Source organism: Rhodamnia argentea, chromosome 4, assembly GCF_020921035.1.
Source record: "Rhodamnia argentea isolate NSW1041297 chromosome 4, ASM2092103v1, whole genome shotgun sequence".
NCBI lineage: Eukaryota > Viridiplantae > Streptophyta > Magnoliopsida > Myrtales > Myrtaceae > Rhodamnia > Rhodamnia argentea.
In genome coordinates, this window is record NC_063153.1 from 14,052,945 (window position 1) to 14,080,863 (window position 27,919).

Here is a 27,919-nt window from a genome sequence, read left to right on the forward strand (position 1 = left end):
AAAAAAAAGAAGGGTGGGGTTTTCGTCCAGGCAGTGAGGGCTATGCAGCTAATTTTTTTTATTTGTATTAATTTTTTATTTTGAAAGTCTACGTTAGAATTTTATAAAAAAATATGCTACTTTAGATAATAAATTTAAATATTAAAGCCATGCATTTCATTTGGCACTTAAGTAATTATTTTTTTTCGATTTTGGTACTTAAATGATCGTTTTAAAAATTTTGACACTAAAGTGAGCGCCGCACACAACTTATGTCACTTGTAGTGCACTTAAGCCCTTCCTTGTCGCAAATAGAGATTTTAGCCAACTATCTTGAAAATAACTTAAATCTAATAGATTTTGCCAATGAAAAGTCATATCATCTTGAAAATTTTGCAGATTAGAAAAAAAAAAAACTAGAAAAATACAAATTTGGATGTGCGAGGAAGTTGATGTGCAATGACGTCGGTGGGCACCGGTGAGATGGTCACGCCACCTTATCCGGAAGATAAACACCAATGTGGGGCCGGTAATTGGTCCCCGGTCCCATTGCTATAGCAACTGCGTCGAGGTGGTTTCTGAGTCGACAGCTATGGCCGGATCGTCAGTATATGGTTATTGGGGATGCCGCCGGCGAGGAAACAAACCGAAGCACTCTATCGTGAGATAAGTTCTTATCATAGCCGCTCCCGCCGGCTCGGACAGGAGATGCCTGAGGAGGACCACTCTCAAGCCAATTGGTGCTGCGACAAGCAAGCGCAACGCGAAGAGCAGAAGGCCAGCCGAAGAAAGAGTGGAGCCGAGGAAGCCCTGCCACATCCTGCAAAAGGAAGATGCCCATGTTCCCATGTTGAATTTGCTTCTTCAGGGAGACTCAAAGGTTGTTCCCCCATTTGCTTAAAGCTTTTTCATCACAGACAATAGGTTGTTTGGACAATGCTGGTATTCTTCAAAAGGGACACCGACACAACTGAAACTTTGATTCAATGTGTAATGTGGTCCCTGAACTTTTAATTTATTCAATGTGATCCTTGAATTTTGGCCCAATTTCCAACGTGGTTCCTAAACTTTCAATTTGTTTAATGCAATCCTTGAAATTTTGGTACATGTTCAACTTAATCACTGAACTATATAAAAATGTTCAATATTATCCTTCCGTTAATCCAAATTCAAGGACAACATTTAATATTTTAATATAATTCATTGATTAAAATGTTTTTTTACAAATTAACATGTACCTAAAGTTCGGGGACTACAAACAAAATAAAAGTTTAGAGACCACGTTGCAATTCGGCCAAAGTTTAGTGAAACCATTGAACAAATTAAAAATTCAGGAATTATATTGCACATTAGGTCAAAGTTCAAGATAATTTATGTCATTTTCCTTCTTAAAAAGCACTGAAATTCAATAGCCCAGTTTTTCCTACTCAAGATCTTGAAGCATATTACTTGACAAGCACTCCTCACGAAGTATGCTTGGTGGGTTGTGATAAAGATATATAGCGTGAAACGTCAAAGTTGCTCAGCATCATGTCGATGACGAGTTCGGTTTTCTACGAGCACAGTTCTAATGCTTGAAGTACAGAGACCTCTATTTTAGGCACAATGACATATATCCAAGCGTTTCGAGCTCTGGGAACTCTGATGAAATGTCCGAGTTCGTTCATGCAAAATAATAGAAGAGCAGTGGAGAATTACCATCTGGGCAAGCGGAAGAATGTATGGAAGAACTTCCGGGTTTCCTCGATGTCCAGCTGCAAGATGACAGCCTGTCCATAGAGGAAGAATGCCCTTTGCCGTTTCCTTTCTAGCGGCCACAGCGCGTTCCAAGCTGATGAAAGGCAGTATGGTTAAGATATAAAATAAGCTCCACAGCATTCCCTTATAAGCTTAAACTTGTCGAGTAAACGGTTAGTTCGTCAAATTCGACAACATTATCACCATCAAAGATCTTGAGTTTGATCCCTTCTGTTCCTCTTTCATCCATTTATCTTGGGTTTGCTGTGTTTTACGTGATGGAAAGAAAAGGTGCTTCCATTCCAGTGTAGGTTTGCAAGCTTAAGCCCTCTTCATATTGCCACCATTGGTTCGAGAGGAGCAGGAGGGGGGGGAGGGGGCCGGGGCCGGGGTGTTAAGATCTAACCTTTTATAGAAGACAGACACACTCATCTACGATAAATATGGTCAGCCTAAGGATTATCTTGCTAGAAACCGAGCAAGCAACTGAAATGAATCGACCTTCACCGAGCATATTCGACTTTAGCGTAAGGCATTGTGATGTTACTTAGAACAACACTCATTTTTCAACTCTAATGCCTTTCTTTTATGGGGAACTGTTGCATATTGGTAGGAACACTTGCATTTTTTACTCTTTAGCTCAGTAGAGGTAATTCTGCTTATGAGTATTTTCTCTCCTTAGACAGGTATCACCAATTTTTCCAGCTTTAGTGATGATAAAGGTTACTGTATCCGAGAAACCTACATGACCATGTGATAACAGAAGAGAGTTGGAATAGACTTAGCATGAATGACTTAGCGCAGTAATGGCGAAAGCTTCGGTTCCAGGCTCCCTCTGATTCTAGAACAAGGATTCCCATAGGCAAAAGGATGCCTGAATAATAGGATTAAAGTTTACATTTCAAATAATGTTCAAAGAGACTAACTCCAATTGTTTTTTATTAATAGTGCATACCCAGGGGTCAATCTGCAACATCAATCGAGTGAAAACTGATGCAGCATGCAGCAACTGCCACAGTTGCAATGTATATTCAGCAGAAAGTTCGCCACTATTGGTAAAATGATCGCGAAGCAGTGTTAGAGAGAGAGAGAGAGAGAGAGAGAGAGAGAGAGGGAGGGAGGGAGCACGTACCCTGCATCGAGATGTTCTCATTACTTGGTTCGGAAGTATGAGCGCCCTTAGCTTGATGGGCCTTCAAAATATTCGCAATTGCAGATGCAAAATTAGGAGCTTCAGACAAAGATCTCGCCATGGAATAATAGCCTGTTTAACAAAGGGCAGACATATGATTTAGGTAAAAGAGAACGGCATCAGATCAGCTTGTTTTTTCTTCACCTGTAGATGGATGCACCATGCCGGCAGCAGCGCCAAATGCAAGATTTTTCTGTTCGGTATTCGGCAAGGATCCGCCAACCGGGATGTAAGCCCACTCCTGCATAGGGCATCAGAAGAAGCAGATGACTATGGACAAGAAATTTCACAAGTATATCTACAGCAGATATATATATTGTAATGTCCTTGTATGCCAAGTTACCTTGTTAAGCGCCATAATTTCTACAAAGTTCACTCACAAGAAACTGCTTAATGACATTGTCAACAATAATAATGTACTCAATTGCAATTGATCATTGTCGTGGTTCGTCGATTACCTCTTCGTAAGTTTTTGTAATTGACACCCATTGTTTCTAACCTCGACATCAGCTTTTCCTTTAATACATTGAACGGGATAGCCTCTTTTGAAGCCAAACAAGTTACCTGCAGGGCATCTCTGTGAGCATCCACAGGCATTTGGATATGTAACCTCGCTCATGCTGTCGGTAATTTACCTCGACGAAGACTCTGGTGGACGACACACAGGCATGGCATACAGAAAAGTTGGAGGATAAGCTTCTGAACAGGAAACTCTTTGTTTGTTATGATCTCTATAATCCATAAAGACCATCAGAGTGGGATCATATGGATGATTTTCCACCTCAAATTGCAAGAAAAGGGGGAAAAGCAACTGCCTCCATCACATAGTAAATGAGGCTAAAAATGTGAAGTTTACTGCTAGAGTGACATCAAACCTACACAGGATCTGTACATGAACGTTTACTCAAATATACTACCTCAACCTCCACTCCATAAGATGGCTGGACAGAAACCCTTGGACCGCCCACCTTGTGCTGCAAGAGTTTCCCCGAAGCTGCTCCGGATGCAACCACAGCTAGCCTACAATACTATGTCAGAAGCTTCAGGTAAAGGAAACGAGTAAACCGACGAACAAGAATATAAAGTTTCTGGAATTTTCCTCTGTTACCGGCATGGGACGACAATGTTATATTCACAAGCAACAAGGCTATAGCCATCGGCAGCTTCAAAGATACTTTCCACTTCAGAGCACAGGAACAAAACGCCAGACTTGACACACCTGAGGACAATTAATAAGGATTACATATATGTACAGAGTGTTCTATCACAGATGAACAAATCAGAGCCAAAAAATCACAGCCATGCTAACCTGTCTAGCAACTCCTCATGAAGCAAGTGTCTGCTAACTCGTCCATATGCACGGCCGAGCAGAATTGGCTCGCTATCATCAAGGTACACTATTGTGTCCTTCCACACGTGCTCGAGACATTTTTCAAGTCCAAGATCTGAAAGTGTAGACTCTTCATTCCCACTCAAACGTACTAAAGAACAAGCGATAGCTTCGCAAAGCATACATCAGTTCGTGACAGTTTCCAACAACACGTGTATTGGAGAACAACTTTCGGACAATGGCATGATGATACAGACTGGCTACGTTATGGGAGATACGGAGCTCTATTATAATGATGGCATTTTGAATGGAAAAGCTAAAACTAGGAGAGATTGCTTGTACCTTTAAATTCATCTTCCCATACACCGTAGTTATTCGTAAAAGGAAGATCCGGGCCAATGAGTCCGACACTCAATCCTAGCTGTGCGGACTCTGCAGCCAGAGCCAGACCGGCAGGACCACAACCAATCACAACTAAATCCAGTGGACCATTTCCCGGTGAGATCCGCGGTAACTGCAAAAGTAGCCAATAACAGGGGGCACCTTCAACCGAGCACGGAAGATAAGCATAAACATTAGGCATGAAACAATATGAGTATAGACACCGACAGAACAGAGATCGCAGCGCAGAGTCGAAAGGGGTAAACATAAGCATATCAAATAAGAATCTGATCTAAACAGGCAGGGGCGCATGAAATCCATGATACCGGTGAACGCTCCTTTGAATGCCTTACTTGACGAAATTTACCTTCAATTTGACCGAGTACGCCTATTTCTTTCAGTTTGAGCGTCTATTGTAAACGTCTTTTCGCATGCTGTGTCTCTGCAACACGAAAAAAAAAAAGGACACAGTTTTGAACACGGACTACCCTGACTGACCTTATCTGCAATTCTAGACTGGTTGTCCATGGCCTTGTTCTGCTGCATTTGCATGAAACACAGTTCCGAGCCTCCGGCCTTGAAGTAATCTTCGTCGTCAGCAAAACCTCCACGAACGCAGCTGCGAAGTGCCTCGAGCCTCCGATGACGGCCTCCATCCCTTGCTTGGCCTGGCGATCCTTCTGCAGAATGCTTCTCGCTCACGCGATCACCATGACTCAGAGTTCACCGAAACCGAACGCTCGAGCTGTCCGATTCTCTCTCTCACTATCCTTCTACTTCTCCGTTTCGTTTCTCTTTCTTTCTGTGACTCCAGTGCGTGTGTATCTAAATGATTTCAGAGAGAGTGAGCGCAGGCAGGGTATAATGTTTCAGGGGAGGTACGAGGTAGTTGCGTCGGATCCTTTGGTTGCCGAGGTGTTCAACGGTCGCTCTCCTGTCGCGACACGGCAGAGATACTACTGGTCCGGGGATGGCGGACAAGTTTGGGTTTGTTTTACTTCTCTTTCACCGAAATAGCAATACTAGAACCAATAATTTGCCCGAAATTAATTTAATATTACGAAAACTCTCATATTAATATACATATGATAAATTTAGTTTAAATTAATTTTTTGATCATAAAAAATCTCAAACTGATACACTTAAGACAAATTTACTCTCCTTTAATTTTCGTTTAATTTTGTTGAATTAGATTATAGGCGATACGTGACGGTTGATAGATTTACTAGTTTGAGGTTTTTAGTTTTTACCATTTATTTGTCACAATTATACCAGTTTGGAATTTTCGTGGTATTATCGACACACATATGATAAATTTATTCCAAATTAATTTTTTGACCATCAAAAACTCCAAACGGGTATACTTATGACAATTACACCATGTTAATTTTCGTTAAATTTTCTTGTCAAATTGCTGAGTTAAACGATGCGTGGTAGTTGACGGATGTACCGGTTTATATTTTTACCATTCATTTGTCCCAGTTGTATCGGTTTGTGATTTAATATTGTATTAATCCACTTCAACGGAAACTAACAAATGATAAATTTGTCATGGGTATACTAGTTTGAGGCTTTTGGTGTTCGAAAAAATAATTTTGAGTAAATTTGTCACAAATATATCGGTTTGAGGTTTTTTGTGGTCAAAAAATTAATTTCGATAAATCTATCACGGGTGTACCAATTGAGGATTTTTCGTGGTATTAACTCAGATATAAACCGCGATAAAGTAAAAATAAAATAAACTTACACAATAAGATTGAGTTATGTAACTTATAGCCCACTATCCATAGTTACTATGTACACTATTTGAATTCAAGTAAATAAATAACTCACGGGAAGTCACTCTGCAATCTCATGTTAGCTATACAAAGGGGAATTTTAAATCGCCTCGCTTCTACCATTCCCCTTTGTTTAAAAGACTTTGCGATTATCTTTCATCTACAACTTAAGCTTTTAGCGCGAGACCCCGTGATTAAGAAAATTATAAAAGTATTAAATTAACATCTATATCAAAGTTAAAACATAGAGATAGGTTATCTGAAACTTATGATTGAGGACCAAAACAAAGAAATCACCACTTTAGTAAAAAGGAACTGTTTGTTGTTGTCTCCCTCCACATCGAAGCACTGGAGCTCCAAGGGCTCAACGGTGGTCAACACTCCGCACAAGCTCAAAAAGTCAGCTTCCCGGGATTCGACAATCTGGACTGGAAGCCGACGATGCGCGGCGACGCGACGGCCTGGGACGAGGACGCCTACAGAGAGAGCATCTTGAAGGAGAGGGAAGTCCAGACCCGAACCGTGTTCCGCACCGCCTTCCCCCCCTCCCCGAACCCTAACCCCGACGCCGTCGTCGTCGCCTCCAGCGACGGCTCCGTCGCCTCCTACTCCATCTCTTCCTGCTTATCCAATCGCGTAAGTCCTTCGTGCCCGGGGCATCGAGTCCTCATCGAGCTCTCTCCGTGGCTTTCGCATGATTTTGGGCCAAAATCCACGAGGGTCGTGGGTTGCTTCTACGTTCGGTTTCGCATGATAGCGTTTTCAAGAATATCACGTGCGTATGATGTTTGATTGGGAAGTTTGCTTTCTGAGATTCTTAATGTTCGCTTGGGATTTACAATTGCGTTCGGAAATGGTCTATTATTGCATGTTCGGAACTGTAGTCTGCTCTGCTCTGCTCCTTTAATGGAAAATGCTGGCCAAGTTTTGAATTTTCTTTGTCGCAATCGAGCTGTTGAAGTCTCGAGGTCTTTGCGGTTTTTCAATTATCGATTGCTATTCTTGTTCTGTACATTCATCGCACGTGCTTTGAATAACGAAAAGTAAATTTATTTATGTGTACTTCAGAGACTGCAGTCATTGCGTTTTGCCGACACGAAGACTCAAGAGTGAGTATGCGTGATTACTAGTGGTTTGGTACCGATTTACGAGTAGTTTCGAATGAGAAGGTGAACTGACTAGGCTCCTTTATGATCTGTGGCGGTGGTTAAACTGCATAGTGTGTTAGAGGCTGAACCTGCTTGTTTCCTTCAAGGGCATGATGGACCTGCCTATGATGTCAAATTCTATGGTGATGGTGAAGATTCTCTTCTACTGAGGTACACACCATCTAATCCTTCTCGTTTTTTTTTTTAAACTTGATCTTCTCGCTTCTCTTCATTCTTGAAGAAGCTTATAGATACTGTGATTTTTTCCATTTTGCCTACACTACATTCGTGGCCATGGTAACTCCAATCTTCGATGGATGTTATAAGCAAGGTTAAGGCAATGTGACTACAGGAAGAAATGTAGATGTGGGTATTCTTTAGGCAGTAGATTTTTAGCATCACGAACAGGTTTGTCTTGTTTTAACAGGGCTAGTCTTTTCATTTTCTAAGGATAAAAACTCCTTGCATTATACTTGAGTAGCATTCTTAGTTCCTTAAAGAAAGAAGCTGATGATATTATGTAATCATGTAGTTGTGGTGATGATGGGCGGATTCGGGGGTGGATGTGGAGAGACTTTATGAGCTCAGAGGCGCGTCACCATTCACAAGGTAGTAGTTGTGTGACTTCTTTTGCTTCACCAAGGTTAACCTGCAACTGAAGGAGCCTGATCATTTGGCTATCTCATTTTTTGTTTTTGGAAATTTGACCACTTTACTTTTCTCAGTTGGGTGGCAATGGCACTTTTGTTGAGGTTGATATTCTTTATCAGTCGAAATATAGGATTATGCTCTTTGTTTCAATGTTACTAGTAAGCATCTTAGTGGGGAAGTTTGCTTCATTTAAGATATCCTCTGCAATGTACTTCGAAATGGAAGGAAAAATAAGAAAAATTTGAACCAAACTGAACAAGGAAGCTTAATTTCAGTTGTCTAGAATAGGTTTCCTACTTGCCGCTTTTTTGTGACTTCCTTGTTGCTTTGTTTCAAGGAAAATAGCCATGTAATACGGCGAGTATCTCCACATCTTCTTTAGTCCTTTTGCGGAAGTTTTACCCTGTTAGCCGGTATTCCATAGTAATTTGTACCTTTTGCCTGATGTCTTGCCTCGTTAGGTCACTGCAAAAGTGCCTTTTTCCCAGCATTATTGGTAATTTTTGGCATTTTTTTGGTATGCCGTCTTATCCGTCTCACGATGGATATCTCTGTCCCGTAAGATGATTCGGCAATTCAACAAATGACTACTAGTTAAGGGTTAAGAATACTCAATGATGTAAACACTATTATTTTGCATGTCACAGGAAACAGTGCAAATCCAGTACTTGATTTGGTAAATCCTCAAAGTCGGTGCGTACTTCTTACTTGATTTATTTTCTATAACCATATGTTGTGAAAATGGGTTATTAGGGTGCCAAAATACAATTTTACCTTAAAGATAATTGAAATTGGTGAGAACACACTTTTAGGCACAGTGTCATTATATCGTCCAGTCTCACTCCAACATAGATATCTATTGTATAGTTATTAGGGAGAAATCTTCTCTGATGCCAAATCAACTTGGTATGATCAATCAGATAGCCATTTAAGTGGAACTTCACTTCTCGAAACACTGTGGACATCTCTTGGTTCCCCATCGGATTCACTAATTTACAAATGTGAAAAAAAAAAGTCCAAAATTGTTAAGCATACTTATCCCTTCAACTGCTACGATATGACTTTTAATTCTTTGTGAAATATATTTGTCATTCTAACAGATCAAATAGCCTTCCACCTTCTCTGATTTCTTTTGGCATCGTTTCTGCCTTGTAGAGGTCCTTGGGGTGCCCTTTCACCAATCCCTGAGAACAATGCCCTGGCTGTTGATGTTAAGGTGTGAGATTATTTATCTTCACACCATATGGACGTGTGTGCTGAAATTTGTTCCTCATGTTTCCCTCTACTGATGTTTCTACCTCTTGTTTGAATAGCGGGGATCCATTTATGCTGCAGCCGGTGATTCTTGTGCATATTGTTGGGACGTGGTATGCATATTTTAGGTGTATAATTACTGGCTTTGTATTTCTGTCGCAAATTTTATGTCTATTTTCATTGGAATTTCTCAGGAGTGTGGTAAAATAAAAATGGTTTTCAAAGGGCATTCTGACTACCTGCACTGTATAGTTGCTCGGAATTCTTCGAGTCAGGTTGGTATATGTTTGTTCATTTGATGCTCTTCATATGTGTTGCAATCTGCTTCCTCCTCTCCTCCCTTTTTTTGCTGGTAGGGTTGTTATGTGGTCTAGTTATGCAAAGTTCGGTGAATCTCCTATCCTGAATAATTGGTTGCATTCTAAAGGTATCTTCTGTGGCAGATTATAACAGGTTCGGAGGACGGGACGGCAAGAATATGGGGTATGAACCACTCGCCCCCTCTCTTTACATTTTCTATATTGTGTTGCCATGCTCCTGTTTGGCATTTTTGTTTTTTGTTTTTTGTTTTTTTTTGGGTTACTGCACTCTATGGGGTTACCTGTGGTCAATTGTCTTCTTTTTCTTTTCTTCTTGTCAGGTCTAACTTATGGTTTTTCTGCTAGATTGCAGAAGTGGTAAGTGCGTCCAAGTAGTTGATCCAGACAAAGGCCATAAGAAAGGTTTCTTCTCAAGTGTTAGTTGCCTTGCTCTCGATGCAAGTGAGAGTTGGTTGGTAAGCATTCATATTAGCAAGTATTCTTAGTTGCTCTAAATGCCTTCATATTTGGGGATGGTTGTTCCAATCAAACATAACAATCTGTGGAGGTTTTTCACTTATCTTACTTCCTACTGGCTATTATTAATTTTGGAACTTCTGATGATACTTTATCATGTTACTTATGTCAGATTGATTTATGTATATGATCCTATTTGTACTTGTCTGGTCATTTCATGAGGTTGACCTTTGGCTCAGTCAAATTCTCAAGGTTTAATAGTGGTGTGATGAATTTGTGTTTGGCATGTAGCATTTTCATATATTGATGTCATGCCCCTCTAATCTTTTTTATTTTCATGCAGGTCTGTGGTCGGGGTCGGGATTTATCTATCTGGAGTATATCTGCTTCTGATTGCATAGCAAAAATCTCAACCAGTGCTCCTGCGCAGGATGTCTTATTTGATGATAATCAGGTAAGTCCTTTGTAATTTTATTTCCAGAATTTCTTCTGTACAGTTGTATGGACATCTTTCTCATTATATGAACTTGATTTCCAAGCCTGCATTATGAGGTTTGGTCTTCCTCAATGCCTCGGTCCTTTGCCTGACTTTGTTATCCTGGGTTTACTCAAGCATCCTATCCGAAAGGAAAACCATTGTCACAGTTGGGCTTGCTTCAGTCTCTTGCCTGACCTTGCTACCCTGAAATTACTTAAGCAACCATCTGAAAAAATTCACTGCACAATTGGATTTCAATGGGTTCAATTTTCTGACAAAAAAACGTAATCAAACACATGAAATTATTAGAATTTCTCAAGAAGGTGACTATTCGTTTGGATGAGTACACAGTAATATCTACAGCACCACAAACTTGTTTCTATGAATGCTTAGTTTCTGACGTCTAATTTCACGAAAATCCTACACCATAGTGAGCTGAAATCACGGATGCTTTTTCTTTAATTGGTAATATTTTACAGGTGATTTCATATGTGTTGCTAGTATCATATCGGTGAATTCCATTTTTCTGGCTGTAACTTTCTATGTACATCGGTAGTTCGGAGAATCATCCCTGATTTAATTGTTATGGATCTTTCTCGTATCTCTGTAAAATGTTATAGTTATAGCTGGGTACTCTACCTTACTGTAGAGAGAAGCACAACCCGCCTGTTGAAATTTTTTTTCCCGTCTCTGTCTTATGCGGTCTTTCTTATGGCAGTTGCCTGCCTAATTGCGCTGACATAATTGTTCCCAATTGCAGATATTAGAGGTTGGAGCTGAACCTTTGATCAGTCGTTTAGACATGAATGGGGCGGTTCTTTCTCAGATACATTGTGCGCCTCAGTCAGTGTTTTCGGTTTCTTTGCATCAATCTGGTGTAAGTTCCTCTTAAGGATCCCTCACCATCTGATTGCTTCTCCCGTAAAAACTCACAAAATCTGACATTTAACATAATATGTTCAGGTAACCGCAGTCGGGGGTTATGGAGGCTTAGTTGACGTGATTTCCCAGTTCGGAAGCCACCTTTGCACATTTCGCTGCAAATGCGTATGAACGAAGAAATGCATGCATCGGTTGACATGGACTAAGCCCGCCCCCTTCGAGGAAATATGGTTGCTTCAAAGATCTTGTGCTTTTCCCTTGTGCTTCAAAACATTACTTTTAACCTTATTTGGTTCGACATTAACCTGACTTTTGTCAGAATTTGAGGTTGTCTATTTGTGGGCTGCTCTTTTCGCTCACCAAGTTTTGAAGGAGAGGGTGCTTGCTTCTACCCGGTTATGCAATGAAATGTATATTACCGTAGACTGCTCTTGGACACTAGTTAGGTAGTGAAGGTCCATCTCCTTTTAAGTTGTACGGATGTGTTTGATGACTAAAATAGGTGCGGAAATTTATATATTCGGGATTTAGTAATTTGAGCACTCGTCAAGGTGGTAAGTCAGTCGTAACTCAAAAGATCAAAATTTAGTGAGAATAAGGGATCGAATGGTAACGTTTACGTTCCTGGGAACATATTTGGAATAGAAATATTTTTTTGTGTTTCTATTCCCGGTTACGATTTTCGAGAATAGAAACGTGTTTGGCAATTACAAAAAAAAAGATACTTTTTTTCACCAAAAGGATTTACAACCGCCGGCGGTGGCGGCAGCGGACGGCCGTGGGTGGCTATCGGTGGCGGCCGGTAGCGGCGGACAACGGCGACCCGCAAGCGGCGGATGGGCGGCGGACCGGTGGCGGTCGGCGACCTGCGACGGGCGGCGGCGGCAACTTCAACTCCTCGTCGACAATGATGGGCGGTGGTGGCTTGCACAAGTACTCCCTCGAGTTATTTCAAAAAAATGTTTCAAAACTTAGAAACAAGTATTTTTTTTGTTTCTCATTTTTGCTCCAAAAGTGTTTTTGTTTTTCGAAATATTTTTGGAACAATTTTTTGCCATATGCATTTGCGTTCCCAAATTATTCTGGGAACACTTTGGGAACAGAAACATTTTTTTTTTTTAGTATTACCATACAGGCCGGCCCTAAATCACTTAATCGGCTAAGTAAGGAAGGAGCAACTTGAATTCCTTCAATAGAATAGGCGGTTTGAGTGGGAATCAAAATCATGCCTATTCTTACATTACCAAATGTCTGAAAACTTATGACATACTGTTCACCGTTCCATATTTGAGAATGAGTTTTTAATATCGCTCGGTACTCGATGTTCGGCCATCGATTTCATTTTCACTTTGAGAGTTCGAAATGTAATGTTTGTGCACTTAAGATTCTACTTGCATATGCCGCGAAATGCCATTGTTTATATGAAAAAGATCCTCTCTCTGTCTTTCTCTGTACATAATACACACAGGTGGAGTTGTAAAAATTTCTGGGCTTCTGAAGTTGGTGGGCTTTCAGCTTGGTGGGCTCAATCATTTGACTTGGAGCGGGCCCACTCCAACCCGTGGGGGGGAAAAAAGGGAGGGACAAAAGGGAAAATAAAAAAATTTTATTAAAAAAGAAAAAGGAAGGGAGAAACGAGACGCGATCGCACGCCGCCATACTTTCCTCTTCGCCTGATTGGAAAAAAGGAGAAAGAAAAATGGAAATGGAAATGGAGAAAAAGAATTACGTCTAATCTCTCTCAATCCCTCCCTCTTGCTTTCTCTCTCTCTCTCTCTCTCTCTCTCTCACACACACTCCACTCGCTCTCTCTCCGTCGTCCCCTAATCGCGTTTGTTATCTCTCTCTCTCTCTCTCTCCTCACGACTTAGCATCTCGCTTCAGATCTGAGAAGCTCCCCGCCCGATCGCCGAAGCTTCTCCGGTCGCCTTCCTGTCTCGATCGATCGGCCGATCCCGCTTCTCTTCGTCCGTCGAAGCAGCCCCGTCGGCATCAGGTTTGTCTCTCGTCCCCTTGTTTGATCCGCCCCTGCGACGGTTTTCCGGTGTGTTAGGTCCGAAGGTTGCGGGTCTGTGGTCTGCGACTCTGGCTCGCACCGTCGTTGATCCGCGTGTTTCTTGAGCTTCCTGTGGCTGTCGATTGCTTTTTTGGCGGCTTCAGCTTTTAGGTTGGTGGACGTGCTTAGATTTATTGGGGATTCGGATGGGGTTTTTTTTTTTTTTTTTTCCGGGTCTATTTTGGGATGAATTTTAGTTGATTTCTGGGCGGTCAAGTTTTGAGCTTTGGCTGCTTTTTTGTGAAGAATTTCTCCTGCTGCTGTGATTCCCTGGAGTTCCTGCCAACTCCTGGTCGTTTTATGTTTGCTTTGTGTTTACGATCGCTATGTTTTCTCTTAATTACACTTCTTTTGTATTTTGCAGCAATGGCAGGAGTTGTCTCAGAAGGGTCGGCGTTCGACTCTCGTCAGTATGATGCTAAGATGAGTGAGCTGTAAGGAATACTACCTTCATAGTTCAGAGTCGCTTAGAATATGCATTTATCATGCGGAGAAAATATTCCAATTATTCGTTTTGAAACCCTTCTTTATTAAATTAACATAACTTATGTACTTCACAAATCATGCCTACAGACTTTCGGCCGATGGGGAGGATTTCTTTACATCTTATGATGAGGTGTATGAGAGTTTTGATGCTATGGGCTTGCAAGAGAATCTCCTGAGGGGCATTTACGCATATGGTATTTATGACTTTTGACTCCGTTTTTCTTTTTACAACATAACTATTCTCCTTGACAACACATCAGCAACATGTTCTACTGTGTAGAAAGTGTCAACTGAACACTATAGGAGACTTAAAGCTAAGATCTTCACCTTCTTGGGGTGTCATGTTGACACGTGCATTTCTTTTTTGGAAGTGAGAAGAAGAGTTTTATGACATAGAAAGCGGGATTCATGCTCCTTGAGCAATCAAGTTTTTCTGTGGGAGAAGTAGCAATTATTAAATGGCAAGTTGCAGTAGTTGTACATAGGCAATGCACAGATTGAGATACAAAGGAGAAAAAAAGTTGCATTAAAAAAGCAAGAGAAATCATTTTCCAGCCTCAAACTAAAACCTATATCAACGGTATCTTTCCAGCGACAAGTTCCACATAATTGTTAGAGGAATGCTGACATATTTTCATTTATTTTCCTTGCAGGTTTTGAGAAACCCTCAGCAATTCAGCAGAGGGGAATTGTGCCATTCTGCAAAGGTTTAGATGTTATTCAACAGGCTCAATCAGGAACTGGAAAGACAGCCACTTTCTGCTCTGGCATTTTGCAACAACTTGATTACGGTTTGGTGGAGTGCCAGGCTTTGGTTCTGGCTCCCACTAGGGAACTTGCACAGCAGATTGAGAAGGTCATGCGAGCTCTTGGAGACTATCTTGGTGTCAAAGTACATGCTTGTGTTGGTGGAACCAGTGTTCGTGAAGACCAACGAATCCTTTCTAGTGGGGTTCATGTTGTAGTTGGTACTCCTGGACGTGTATTTGACATGCTCCGAAGACAGTCCCTTCGTCCTGAACACATCAAGATGTTTGTGTTAGATGAGGCAGATGAAATGCTTTCACGTGGTTTCAAGGATCAGGTGCATTTTGAACCTGCAGTATTCTGGTGCTATACCCCCCCCCTCTTCCCCTTCTCCTTCTCTTGCCGTCCTTTCCCTTTCTTCCTTATTCACCATTTTTGCCTACAATACTGAATCTTTTGCCTGAGTATCTTTATATTTTTTTCGTTGAACTCCCATACAAAGAAGTATATAATTCATTTGTAATCATCAGGGTGATATTCACTTGGTTGGATGTGCTTTTTGCATTTCAAATGTTTGACTGTTGGCTTGGTCAGCTTTTTAATCTCTGTGCCTGTTATGTAAAAAACAATGACATATTGGAAGGTGGAATATTATATTGTTCTTGGTCATGCTCCCTCTTCCAAGCTTAACTTTGATTTACAAAAATAAAGATATAGACACAGAGGTTTTGAATACCGAGTCATTAGTAAAAAACTTTTCTTTTCTGGATCATATGTGAGAGAATTCTAATTAGTATCTTGTTCTTCAGATCTACGACATTTTCCAGCTTCTTCCATCAAAAATTCAGGTTGGTGTATTCTCTGCCACAATGCCACCTGAAGCTCTTGAGATTACAAGGAAGTTTATGAACAAACCTGTTAGGATTCTTGTGAAGCGTGATGAGCTCACTCTGGAAGGTATCAAGCAGTTTTATGTCAATGTCGATAAGGAGGAATGGAAGCTCGAGACTCTTTGTGATCTATATGAAACTCTGGCTATTACCCAAAGCGTCATCTTTGTAAACACCAGGCGCAAAGTTGACTGGCTCACAGACAAAATGAGGAGCCGAGACCACACTGTATCAGCCACCCATGGAGATATGGACCAGAATACTAGAGACATTATCATGCGTGAATTTCGCTCGGGATCATCCCGTGTGCTAATCACCACAGATCTTTTGGCCCGTGGTATCGACGTTCAGCAAGTCTCTCTTGTTATTAATTATGACCTGCCGACACAACCCGAGAACTATCTTCATCGTATAGGGCGTGGTGGAAGGTTTGGAAGGAAAGGTGTCGCCATCAACTTTGTTACGAAGGATGATGAGAGGATGCTGTCTGATATCCAGAGGTTCTACAACGTGGTCATTGAGGAGCTTCCAGCAAATGTTGCAGATCTCCTGTAATAGGATTTTGCATTCAGTGGTAGGATGCTTGAGACCCATCTTGTGAAAGAGTGACTCAATGTGCTATGCTTTTGGTTTTACTTCTCGTCTTATAGGCACAGACTTCATCATAATTTTGAAACTGGTAAGTTGATATTTGAGTGATATGTCATGAAAGCTTGCATTTGCAGTAGCTGAGTATTTCGTTTGAGCTTGCTGCAAAACTTATGCTGCCTATGCTTTTGGTGTTCATGCAATGCTCGAATTTTTATTCTGCTGTACTTGGTATGAAGGTCTTTTTGGCAGCTTCGCTCTGTCCCTCTTGACCTTGTTAAATGTTTAAGCTCATATGAATCTGTAATGCCAGACTACCGTCAGAGTAGAGCTTTGCGCCGACTCGATTCCTGCTGGTCTTTCAAAACAGAGGAGGATGAACATGTAATTAAGCTGAAGCAAGAGATCTTTTACTGGTCTTCATGTTGTAGCATGTTTAGGAGGGCCACGGAAGAAACCCCCAACTCCATGTTTTGTTGCTGGTGTTTTTTGTCACATTCCATCTTTCTCTAGCAGGAATGGCAGGGATGCGACATTTGTACCGTCCTTGTACTTCATCGAGCCAGCGTCTGAGAAGTTGCGTTGCGTCCAGGGTCAGCCAGCCAAGTTTGACTGTTAGGAAGGATGACGTTTGGGCACGTTCTGTTCTTTTTTCCTTGTCATTGAAGGAAACTAAAGCTGAGTAGTTTCCGCAAGTTATCGCCTTTCGCAGTGCCTGACACCGGCCTTTTATTTGTACTTTGGGTTGGTGCAAACCTTTAAGGCTTGGTCGGTGTCGAGTCGATGTCTGCATGATCCGGTCAAACCCTTAGCATGATGTTGTCTTCTCACGACAAGGACCGCCCTTTGTTCAATCAATAACGATTGTAACCTAGTGGGGGGGGGGTGGGGGTGCGTGGGGGAATGATTTTATCATGAGGATGGTATCTATATGCAGCTTTGTCAAGAGTGGCTAAGACATGTTAATTTCTTGCTTCCAGGAATTGCAGAGTGTCTAACCATTGAAGGAAGGACTCTTACCTTATTATCTCAAAATTTTGATGTTTTTATCGACGTTGGATGTCATTATCATTTTCCAAATTATCGCACGGTCTCGGCACATCAGCTCGACAACGGGATCATACCGTGTCACGTCTTACATTGGTATTCTACTAGCTGGGTGCATGTCAGTGTAGCTCGAATGCTTAGACCTTGATTACAATGTTCTTCTTAGAGCACGATGTCTGAGCACATCTTACAACAACCAGCAATAATAAGAAAAAGACAAAAGACGGTTGCACGTATCTTTCATCCATGTCGTTGTCTTCTAAAAGAGGACAATTTAATCTTTCTCTTCATTTTTTTTAGGGAGCTGCTATCCTGACAGTACTATCAATTTATTTTTAACCAACCTAAGGGGGGAATGATTTTATCATGAGGATGGTATCTAAATGCAGCTTTGTCAAGAGTGGCTAAGACATGTTAATTTCTTGCTTCTTGAGATTGCAGAGTGTCTAACCATTGAAGGAAGGACTCTTACCTTATTATCTCAAAATTTTGATGTTTTTATCGACGTTGGATGTCATTATCATTTTCCAAATTATCGCACAGTCTCGGCGCATCAGCCCGACAACGGGATCATGCCGTGTCATGTCTTACATTGGTATTCTAGTAGTTGGGTGCATTTCAGCGTAGCTTGAATGCTTAGACCTTGATTACAATGTTCTTCTTAGAGCACGACATCTGCACACACCTTACAACAGCCAGCCATAATAAGAAAAAGACAAAAGACGGTTGCACGTATCTTTCATCTATGTTGTTGTGTTCTAAAAGAGGACAATTTAATCTTTTCTTCATTTTCTTTCGAGAGCTACTAGTCTAACAAGATTGTCAATTTTGTTTTGACCACATGATTTTTCAATCGATGAGTAATTTATGCAAAACATGCGATATTGATGTGTGAATCTATGATTGAGATTGTATCGTCCTTAACACTACTGTCGGGAAAAATAGTACTGTCAAGAAAGCATTTCTTTTTATTTTTTTGGGGGTGTTTTTAACCTACTGGAAGGAACTTCTAGAAAGACATCTAAAACCCACGTGAGCCTACGAAATGGGGGCGGGAAAGAGCTTCAGAAGCTCCAATCATCTTGCAGATAACTAAAGTTCACACCTTGAAAACGACCTTGACCCTCCTTTCTGGATTTGAAACCGCGATCCATCGATCGGCGGAATCACCAATCGGTTTAACGATTGGTTTTCCCAAGCTACCAAGTTGTTCCGAATGTTCTTGCTGAGTTCGTCCAACGAAAGAGCAGTTTACTTAGGCGTGTTGGGATCTTTCGGTTGAATGGGAACCTCTTAAGGGACACAAAAGGGGGCAACTTGCGGCAAAGTCAAACAGGTTTCGAGTCGTTGTCAAGGACTTGCTTTTTTCCCCCACGATTGTGTATGATCTGATCGGTTATCTTGAAAATTGAAACTTCCTTTGTACAGTGACGTACGTGTTCGAGGGATGTCATGCTCCGCCGGTTCGCTTCCCAACTCTCCTTCCCGTCGGGGAAGCACGCGGAAGCAACCTATCCCCGTCACGAGCGAAAGAGCCCGATCACATTGGTCGAGAGCGGCGTAAGAGTTAAAAAGAAGGGCCTGAAATTCGAGGAAAATTGATACGTTGACGCGCCGACGGGTTCGCCGGTACGATGGCCGAACCGTGCACTCCTTTTTACTTTGCGGCGCGTGCGCTCGGATCACGGCGGCATGCCGTGGCGTCATAATAAGAGGAAATAGATTACATCCAGCTCGTTTGTTTTGCGGAAAGTGAATAATTTCGAAACATATTTTCTTCGATATCGATCGTGTCGCTTGAAATAATTAAATACTAAAAAAAAATTTGGGTGCCTAACCAATGAATTTACGTAGCACCGACATTCTCCGGAAGCTTACGTGTCGTATCTGATACTTTTCAATATGGTACCGACACGTGATTAACGCTCCGTACACGCCCGCTATACGCGAATTCAATATTCCGACACACCATTCGATACGCGCGGGGAATAATTTTAAGCATTTTCAATAAATTAAGAGTCGAAATATAAATTTGTTTAAAACATAAATACTACCCACTCACTCTAAAATTAATATACTTAATTAGTTTAGAAAAAAAATTAAATGTAAATTTTTATAAAAAAAAAAAAAGGAAAAAATTAATCGCTGATATTTTTATATCGAAGTTTTTTATTTTTTCAAAAAAATCATGTATCGACTGTCACGTTGTTATGTCGACTGTCGAGTTGGTGCTGCAAAGCAATAAGCAATTGAGTAATTTTTTCAGTCGGACCGGTGGATCTTGTGGTACGATAAGATACAAAGCCCCCCAAGCATTTATGAACCTGTTTCTTGAAGAACCTTCCTCTCTCTCTCTCTCTCTCTCCAAAACCTCATCACCATCACCACCTTCGTTTGGCGTTAACCTTCTTCTCCTCCTCCCTCTCTCCATTAATCTTACTGAATCTCTTCCTTCCAAAAAATTGCAGACGACCGCCTCGCTTCCCCACACATTCATCGCCACTTTGCCCTCTCTCTCTATCTCTATCTCTATCTCTTCTGCATGAACTCTTGTCTCTCCACCGTATACGCGCATACAACGAGCGCGCACCGCCGTGCCTCTCGAAGTTTCCACACGCGCATAGTCGTGCATCTCGGCTGTACATAGTTGCCTGCTCCAATGGCGGTTATGGACACGCTCGAGAGCACGGGCACAGTCCAGACCGTCGCCGCCTGCCCCAGCGTCGACACGGATCCGAGCCCCCCTCTCCGCAGGAGGCGCCGCGACGCCGGCGGAGGGGCCGCCTCCTGTGCCGGATCGGAGCCGAACGCCCCCGACGCTGACGGCATGGCCAAGGAATCGCGCGACGGCGACTCCGGGGCCAAATCGGCTTGCTACGACGACGGGGATCGTGCTGGCGGCGTCGACGGCCCGGCGGAATCGGCGAATTCCGCCAGCAACGGGAAGGATTCGGACGACAAGGCTGGGAAAGGAGAAGGCCGAGGGCGGGATTCGGTGGTGAAGTTCGCTTATCGACCCTCGGCTCCAGCTCACCGGACAGTGAAAGAGAGTCCTCTTAGCTCTGATAATATATTCAAGCAGGTTAGCGCAGCTCGTGCTTTAGCAATTCACTTGAAATGGGGTGACTGCAGATGTGCTTGTAATTTTACGTCATTAATCGGGAGTGGCTTTGCTCCTGAATTTAGTTTACTTGTAGGATCCAGCAGCTCTCTGTATCTCAAATCTAAAACTTAAGTTTTGCTCTTATGGAAGCCTGAGTTATTGCTAGATCGGTATGAGATGAAGTTCTTCGTTAGAGCTTGGAGAGATTCTGTTGGTTAGAACTTTTTGCAAGTACCGTTTATTGGTGTCTCGTCTCGACACTAGCTTTCTATCAGTTCTTTGAATTGAGTGAGAGGCCATTTCTTCCACGAGCTGTAATTTGCAATGCTGCACGTTCTGTAACTCTTGGTTTCTTTTTTTTTTTTCCTCTCTTTTCCGGTTGAGAGGTTGAGGGAAATGGTTTCATTCGGCTTTGCTGTGTTCCTGCTGTCTGCGATTCAGGGGAGGTCCCTGATTGCAGTTGACTTCTAAATCAGCTCATATACAAATGTTTTCTTTTCCAGTTGGGTCTGGGGACTCTGCACCGTAATTACCTGCTAAAATGCTTAATCGCGATTTTCTTTTCAAGGAGTAATGGTTTTTACAACAATTATCTAGTCATATATACAGAAACTATTCGAGATTTCAATGCACGTGCTCATGATGTGTCGCGCTGTCAGGAGAGCTTTTAGCTATATGAATAGCCCGAAATTAGAATGTGCACAACTAATATCCACTTCATGTTTTATGACAGAGCCATGCGGGTCTCTTCAACCTCTGCATAGTGGTGCTTGTTGCAGTTAACGGCAGACTTATCATCGAGAACCTGATGAAGGTTTTAACTCTTGCAATCAATTGAATCTGTTTGTCTTTTAGCTGTTGCGGTCTGCTAACAAATGCAGATGCATACTTGTTCAATTCTTTAGCCCATGCTGAGTTTCCCTGATGCTCATCCCTTCTATTTTGATCCTTAAGAATTCTCTATCAGGTCCAGAATTTTGAATGTTTACTTTTTTATTTCTCTTGCAGTATGGATGGTTAATTAAATCAGGTTTCTGGTTTAGTTCCACATCATTAGGAGATTGGCCGCTTCTCATGTGTTGGTACTTTGTGCTGTCTGCTGCATTTTTCCATTAATATTTAACAACTTGACCTTAATTTCCCTATGTACTGATTAGCACCTTATTCTACTCTTCTACAGTCTTACTCTACCGATTTTCCCCCTTTCTGCTTTTACCGTGGAAAAGTTGGCACAACATAAGTATCTTCCAGAGCCAGTAAGTTAATAGCACCATTCGACGAATATTCTGTTGGTCCAGTCAAGTTACTATACTTCATTAAGGAAAGAATAACTAGCTAGGATACAGATTGGAAGCAACTTAAAGCCGACATGTTGAAACTTCAGAATTGTACATAAATCTCCAGCAGAGAAATTCCTTCCTTTCTTGATGTCAACATATAGTTCCGAAACCACGGGCCTGTACTTTCCAGTAAATTGTGTCTCATTTAGCACTTGGCAGACGTTACTTTTGATCAGCATAAGACTAGGGACTCTAAAAAGGCAAAAGGTATTCTCGAGTCATGCAAGATATAGTTTTTATTTGCTGAAGAAGTGGAAATGGTAGGATGCAGTTCCCCTTGTTCATATTAGATCTGACTTCTGGGTGATTTTACTTGCATTCCAAGCAATCCTAAAATGGCAATTATTTCAAGAGGCCACTTGCAACAGCACTTATTGTTATGGCCATGGTCACTTTAGGCTGTTGGTTACTAAGCTTTGTTTCCACCTGTCCATTCTTAGCTGGATATTTTAAGTTGAAACTATATTCATAGAGGTTTACTGATGCTTGGCACAAGAGTACTTCAGGTTGCTTCCGGGGGCTGAATCCTGGAAAGCAATGTATGGGACACTTGTCTCATCTTTGACTCTAGCTTATGCTTGCAGGTTATTGTCTGTCTCCACATTATTATTACGACAGCCTCCCTCCTTTATCCAGTTCTTGTGATCCTCAGGTTGGTTTTACATTCGTATTAACTTCCTTCTGGCATGCTCTCATCTGCAAGTTGGGGGTATGAACATTGAGCTAGGTTTCTTAATTTGTCTTTTTACTGGATTTTTCATAATCCATGTTCCAGATTGATATTAATTGTCAGTGGAACCCCTCTCTCTTTGGTTATAAAATTTTTTTAATGCAGCTGAAACTAAGTAAAGCACCTTTGGAGATAGATGCTTCTCATAGATTTATTCAGACATGTCTAATGTCTCGCATCTCTTTGAAGTTGACATGTCTAAGGAGGTTAAACAATTTGAATGATTTAGTCAGGGACTCAAGAAGGCATTTTTATATTCTACTAGAAAAGGTTATTGGTAGGAGTATCTCGGTGCTTCAACAATCAAGTGCTTGCATTGGCGTCATGATAGCATCAGGGTAGATCAATAATTTAGTAGCATACCTTCGGATCTAGTATATCATGAGGAGCCTGATGTTATAGTGACTTACTGTGCAGATGTGATTCCGCTGTTCTATCAGGTGTCACACTGATGCTTTTTGCCTGCATTGTGTGGCTAAAATCGGTATCATATGCTCACACAAACTATGACATTCGGTCTCTTGCCAAATCGGTGGAGAAGGTGACAGTTTATTATATGAAGTTGCTACTACCTTCTGTAAAAACAGATCCGTGTGAATAAACTGGACCTTTATATGGAAACTTGCGCACATCGAATCTACTACCTTGGTCAAAAGCTGCTTTCTAATATTTTGTGTCGTCGTTCACTCTAGATGCCATTTTATCTCTGTGGTGCTCCCCTTGTTTTGCTATTATGTCAATCTGCAGATTTCGATGATGCCTTTTTTCTTTGTTCAGGGTGATGCCGTTCCTAATTCTTTGAATTTGGAGTATCCTTACGATATTAGCTTCAAGAATTTGGTCTACTTCATGGTTGCTCCTACATTATGTTACCAGGTAATGGAACTTTGTGTATTTGTTCTCTCAATCGATCATTATATCGTCATAATGAATTGCTCGTCTAAAATGTACTAGTAATGAGTCAACTACAGATTGGCTAACTGATACATATGGTGGGTTTGTCCTATATGTATAACTCTCGTGGGTTTCTCACTTGAGTTTGTGAAGTAATTTTTGGGTGAAACGCTGAGTAGGGAGTGCCGGGTGGTCCTTGGCTGGTTCTCAGTCCTTCCCTTATATATAGGTGAGGTGCTTTAGCAGGCCCTCTCCTCTGATACTAGGACCTATCTTAACTCCCAGGCCTATCCGCATGGCATTGAGTATTGTTGAGTTTCTAGATGCCATATCCCTGCACTTCTTAAGAGCAAAAATGGCAGTTGGCAAGGTTTCTCATTAATTTTCTCCAGATAACATTTTCTTGTTTTTCATTCTGGTAATGGATTTAGTATGTCTTTTGCAATCCTGGGGAAAACATAGAAAGAAAAGCGTGAAGGAGGTGCAAGAGAAATTGAGCAGTTGTTTTTACCAACGTTGGAAAGGTCACATTTTCATCTTTATCTTATGCTGCCTTCTCTGACGTTGGTTTTGCTGTCTAATATGGTTGGTGTATGGCTTTCCGATTGCAGAAGTGTTAAAATTACTGCTCACTGTAATTAATTGGTCTAAGCCCTAATATTTCATTGTTCGTTCATTTAGCTTTGCATTTGGGTTGTGTTGGCACTTTTTTTGTCATGCTATTTGGTTGTCTTTAAGAGCTCTTGTTTTGGTCATGTTGTGTCCTCTTCTTTTGTGGCACAAACACAAGGGTAGAACTCTTACTTAATTATGAGGTTTGAAAGCACTCTACTAATGATGATGCACCTCTATGCAGCTCAGCTATCCTCGCAGTCCATGTGTTCGAAAGGCTTGGGTTGCTCGCCAAGTTGTCAAGTTAGTAATATTCACAGGAGTCATAGGGATTATCATTGAACAGGTGAGCACCTAGATCATTTGATGAGTATTCCATTTACATTTGCAGATCTGACTGCTCTCTGGTAATTTTTGCAGTATATTAATCCTATAGTCCAGAACTCACAACACCCTCTGAAAGGAAACCTTTTATATGCCATTGAGAGGGTTTTGAAGCTTTCTGTTCCGAATCTATATGTGTGGCTCTGCATGTTCTACTGTTTCTTCCACCTCTGGTATTATCTTAATTCCCCAAAGAAGCTTTTCCATTTTCACGATCCAACAAATAGATTAGAAAAATGTGAAGCTTACGTCTCGAGGGTAGTATGAACTCTTTGTACATGCTGGCCCGAAAAAAAAAAAAAAAAAAAACTGTTTTATGCAAAATGGTTTTATTATTTTCTTGTTTCTTTTATAATTTTTATTATATTTGAAGACATATCTAAGGGTTTCTCCAGGTTAAATATACTTGCAGAACTTCTTCATTTTGGCGACCGCGAATTCTATAAAGACTGGTGGAATGCAAAAACAGTGGAGGAGGTAATGTCACATCACTATATTTAGGTTTCTTGGGTTTTTATTGGTACTTTGCTCATTTCATTTTTTTGTTATTTGTGGTCCGTTCATGCTCTTGAACTCGGGGATATTATCAGTACTGGAGAATGTGGAATATGGTATGTTCCTCTGCTTGTATTTGTCTCATGTAAAACTGTTCATGTTTTTAGCTCTAATGCTGTGGGTGGTTCTTTTGTATTTCTTAAAATATTAGTCACCGCCTGCAATATTATTACTGAGGCATGGTTTTAGTTCAATGAGGCCTTCGCTTGGATTTATTGCAAAATCTCATGCAAAACTCTCCATGAGTTTATAGGGGGAAAAGAAACTTCCCATTATTTGGAAAACCTTTATCTATTGACTGAATGGAGGAAGTTCTGGTTACAATGTCATCGTGCACAATCTTCTAGGTGTCCCATCTCAAAATGTGATGGTAGTATTGTGTATTTGGCACCTTTAAATTTGAGATCAAATAGTGATTAAAACAAGGTGGTAAAAAAATGCAAGAAAAGGGGAAAGAAGCTCGCTACCTAGTTTTCTGCTTGTCAACGGCTATCTAATTTTTCTAGACTTCCGTATCGTGGAACCAAATTTGGCTTCAGGTCACAGCTATAAAAAGTATGATTCTTACATATTTCACCCAATACCTTTTGTGCAAGATTATTATTATTATTATTATTATTAGTTTGCCCTCTATTCTTGTTTCTGAAACTTTGTTGCTCTAGATTGCAAGTACGCTCATCCAAAAGAAGAAAAGGAAATGCTGCTCACATGCTCCTTCATTGCACAATAGAGCCTGTTCAAATAATTTCGTTTTATAGAACTTAGACATATGAAGATTGTTAATTATTGAATTTCGCGTCTGTTGCAGCCTGTTCACAAATGGATGGTTCGCCACATATATTTTCCTTGCTTGAGAAATGGGATACCGAAGGTAGTTGATCCCTCTATTTGCTTTAGAATGTTTGCGTTGTTTGATACTTCAGTGTTGTGTCCAGGCAGTGTGCTTCTCCTACCCAACCTATTGATACTAGTGGGGTAGGTTGACCATCAATACATAACACATCGCTTTGACCTTTGGTTGACTACTAGAATACAAAACTAAAGCATCTGAAGCTGGCATTACTTTGGGATATAATACGAAATGAATTATTCTTCTTTACCTTAGTCCTAATATATCTGTTATACGTAAATCTCTGCAACAACGACCATAGTATTCCAACTGTTCAACAGGCTTTCATGGAGAGACAGAAATCTTAAATGCCCTTGCCGCTCTAGCGCATGTTTGATCCCCTCAGGAATTCCAATTTCCAAGATTCAATTTCATTTTCTCTGCATCCCGTTGATCCGGAATTGTCTGCCAGATTATTTCTCTTATCTACAAGATTTCTTATATGGATGATACTCTTTGTTTGGAGATCACTCTTGTAATTAGGTGATCTTCACACTCTCAATATGAATGGTACATTGAACTCATAAGACAGTGAAAACGGGACCCATCTGGTGGCCACGCTATCCTGTTGGTCTTTGTTTTATCTGAATCTAATAAGTATACGCAATATAGGCTCTTATCTCCTTAGTTTCTCATGATAAGCAATTTGTCTTTCAAAATGCTTTAAGGCCATGAGTCCCATCACATTCATATGGCAGCATGTTCATGTACTTCCTGCCTCATCTTTCCTTTCAATTGGTTGGGTTGGGATTCATCTGCTTCCCTTTGATTTTAGGGTTTCTGAAAAATGTTGCAATCGCTTGACCAGACTCCAATCTCTTTTTCTTGTTTGGTTCTCTTCAATTTCAGGGAGTTGCTGTTGTGATTGCCTTTTTGGTGTCTGCCGTCTTCCATGAGGTAGGCCTTCTGGGATCAGAGGGGTCAGAGTGTTTATCTTGTTTGTTTGCTATTTCACTATGTGGTGTCTGATTTTTTTTATAAATTCAGAGTACTTCATAGGTAAAATGCTCTTATAACCTAAGCAAGAAATACTGTGTTTCTTTCTCCTCTTTTGATTTTGGGTTATAGTTCGGCAGCAACTTTCCCCAACCTAAGTCTGTTGCTGGTTGATACTTCATGACTAGAATATTCTCATAACATGAGCAAAAAATACTGATTTCTAGTTTTTATTCTGATTTGAGCAGTTGTGCATCGCAGTCCCTTGCCACATATTCAAGTTTTGGGCATTTATTGGCATTATGTTCCAGGTACGATGCTTTAGAGCTTGACACACCTCATTCTATTTCTGCATGTACCTATCGGACACCTGGAGAGAGAACTGAATTACGCACATCATAGCGTCTCTTTCATATAGGGATGGGTTTCACAAAGTCATTTATCTAGAGCATGTTTGAGCTTACTAGCAGTCAATAAAGGAAATACCATACTTGATTGTACCAATTATGTTCGTTGGACAGGTACCTCTGGTGCTGATCACCAATTACCTTCAAAATAAGTACAACAACTCAATGGTATGGCATCGTTTCCTATCTTATGTCAACTCTTTTGCCCACCTCTCGTCTCGTGTCCTGAATCTGTATTCCGGAATTCATATTTCAGGTGGGGAATATGGTCTTCTGGTTCATATTCTGCATTCTCGGCCAACCGATGTGCCTCCTGTTGTACTATCACGACTTGATGAACCGCAAAGGGCAAATCAATTGAAATTTACCAACTTCCTCTCACCAGATAATGGTGCTGGTCAGTCCCAAACTCCAATTTTGGCTCCCCGTTGTATCTTCACTCTGTATGTATTCATCACAACATGGGGGCGGTGGGAAGCAAGTTTTTAAGCATCATGGCTTGGTAGTATAGTGATGACTAGCGGCAGTCAGAAGTACCAAGCCGACTATCGTGATCACTAATAAGCAAAGAATCGTTGCCGATTCAGTATCACACTGTCTTGTGCCGGTTATAGTGCTCCTCGCCTGTGTCCAGCATTGTAATGTTCTAGTGAGATTTTTGTTAGTTTC

The 27,919-nt window shown here is 41.1% G+C and overlaps 3 protein-coding genes and 1 pseudogene across 5 annotated transcripts in view; 3 read left to right on the forward strand and 1 right to left on the reverse strand.

The window, feature by feature from the left end:
• Positions 1-594: 594 nt before the first annotated feature.
• Positions 595-6,092, reverse strand: LOC115756352 (annotated as a pseudogene).
• Positions 6,093-6,759: 667 nt separating this feature from the next.
• On the forward strand, positions 6,760-16,492 carry LOC115756353 (ATP-dependent RNA helicase dbp-5-like). The gene is made up of 19 exons (XM_048278039.1): positions 6,760-7,120; positions 7,466-7,506; positions 7,618-7,716; positions 8,078-8,154; positions 8,844-8,889; positions 9,352-9,412; positions 9,510-9,563; positions 9,645-9,725; positions 9,894-9,933; positions 10,116-10,225; positions 10,570-10,680; positions 11,465-11,581; positions 11,668-11,751; positions 12,089-12,140; positions 13,481-13,582; positions 14,007-14,076; positions 14,216-14,322; positions 14,782-15,212; positions 15,685-16,492. The coding sequence occupies exons 1-19, from the start codon at positions 6,839-6,841 to the stop codon at positions 16,318-16,320; spliced, it is 2,601 nt and encodes an 866-aa protein (XP_048133996.1). The 5' UTR covers positions 6,760-6,838; the 3' UTR covers positions 16,321-16,492.
• A 3,252-nt stretch (positions 16,493-19,744) lies between these two features.
• Positions 19,745-27,919, forward strand: part of LOC115756327 (BTB/POZ domain and ankyrin repeat-containing protein NPR1-like) — a 32,967-nt gene continuing 24,792 nt past the window's right edge. For both annotated transcript variants that reach the window (XM_048277795.1, XM_048277796.1), the window contains exons 1-2: positions 19,745-19,765; positions 27,481-27,489. The gene's annotated coding sequence lies outside the window, so the exon portion shown is untranslated. The remainder of the gene's footprint in view (positions 19,766-27,480; positions 27,490-27,919) is intronic.
• LOC115756328 (diacylglycerol O-acyltransferase 1A) lies at positions 19,779-27,909 on the forward strand. 2 transcript variants are annotated; one of them, XM_030696049.2, is made up of 16 exons: positions 19,779-20,482; positions 21,237-21,317; positions 21,512-21,585; positions 21,684-21,759; positions 22,428-22,495; positions 22,991-23,114; positions 23,351-23,449; positions 24,324-24,425; positions 24,500-24,636; positions 24,859-24,940; positions 25,054-25,074; positions 25,827-25,889; positions 26,757-26,804; positions 27,092-27,154; positions 27,365-27,418; positions 27,507-27,909. In XM_030696049.2, the coding sequence occupies exons 1-16, from the start codon at positions 20,060-20,062 to the stop codon at positions 27,609-27,611; spliced, it is 1,620 nt and encodes a 539-aa protein (XP_030551909.1). In that variant the 5' UTR covers positions 19,779-20,059; the 3' UTR covers positions 27,612-27,909. The 2 variants fall into 2 exon arrangements, with proteins under 2 accessions (XP_030551909.1, XP_048133755.1); XM_048277798.1 differs by lacking the exons at positions 21,512-21,585; positions 21,684-21,759.

What these genes read in the sequence shown, in the direction of transcription:
- LOC115756353 (XM_048278039.1), top strand. Translation starts at nt 6,839, where the DNA reads ATGCGCGGCGACGCGACGGCCTGGGACGAGGACGCCTACAGAGAGAGC. An exon ending in CTCGGAATTCTTCGAGTCAG is followed by an intron (nt 9,726 to 9,893) that starts GTTGGTATATGT and finishes CTTCTGTGGCAG; the next exon opens with ATTATAACAGGTTCGGAGGA. An exon ending in ATGCAAGTGAGAGTTGGTTG is followed by an intron (nt 10,226 to 10,569) that starts GTAAGCATTCAT and finishes ATTTTCATGCAG; the next exon opens with GTCTGTGGTCGGGGTCGGGA.
- LOC115756328 (XM_030696049.2), top strand. Translation starts at nt 20,060, where the DNA reads ATGGCGGTTATGGACACGCTCGAGAGCACGGGCACAGTCCAGACCGTC. An exon ending in TCATCGAGAACCTGATGAAG is followed by an intron (nt 21,318 to 21,511) that starts GTTTTAACTCTT and finishes TTTCTCTTGCAG; the next exon opens with TATGGATGGTTAATTAAATC. An exon ending in TAGGGATTATCATTGAACAG is followed by an intron (nt 24,426 to 24,499) that starts GTGAGCACCTAG and finishes TAATTTTTGCAG; the next exon opens with TATATTAATCCTATAGTCCA.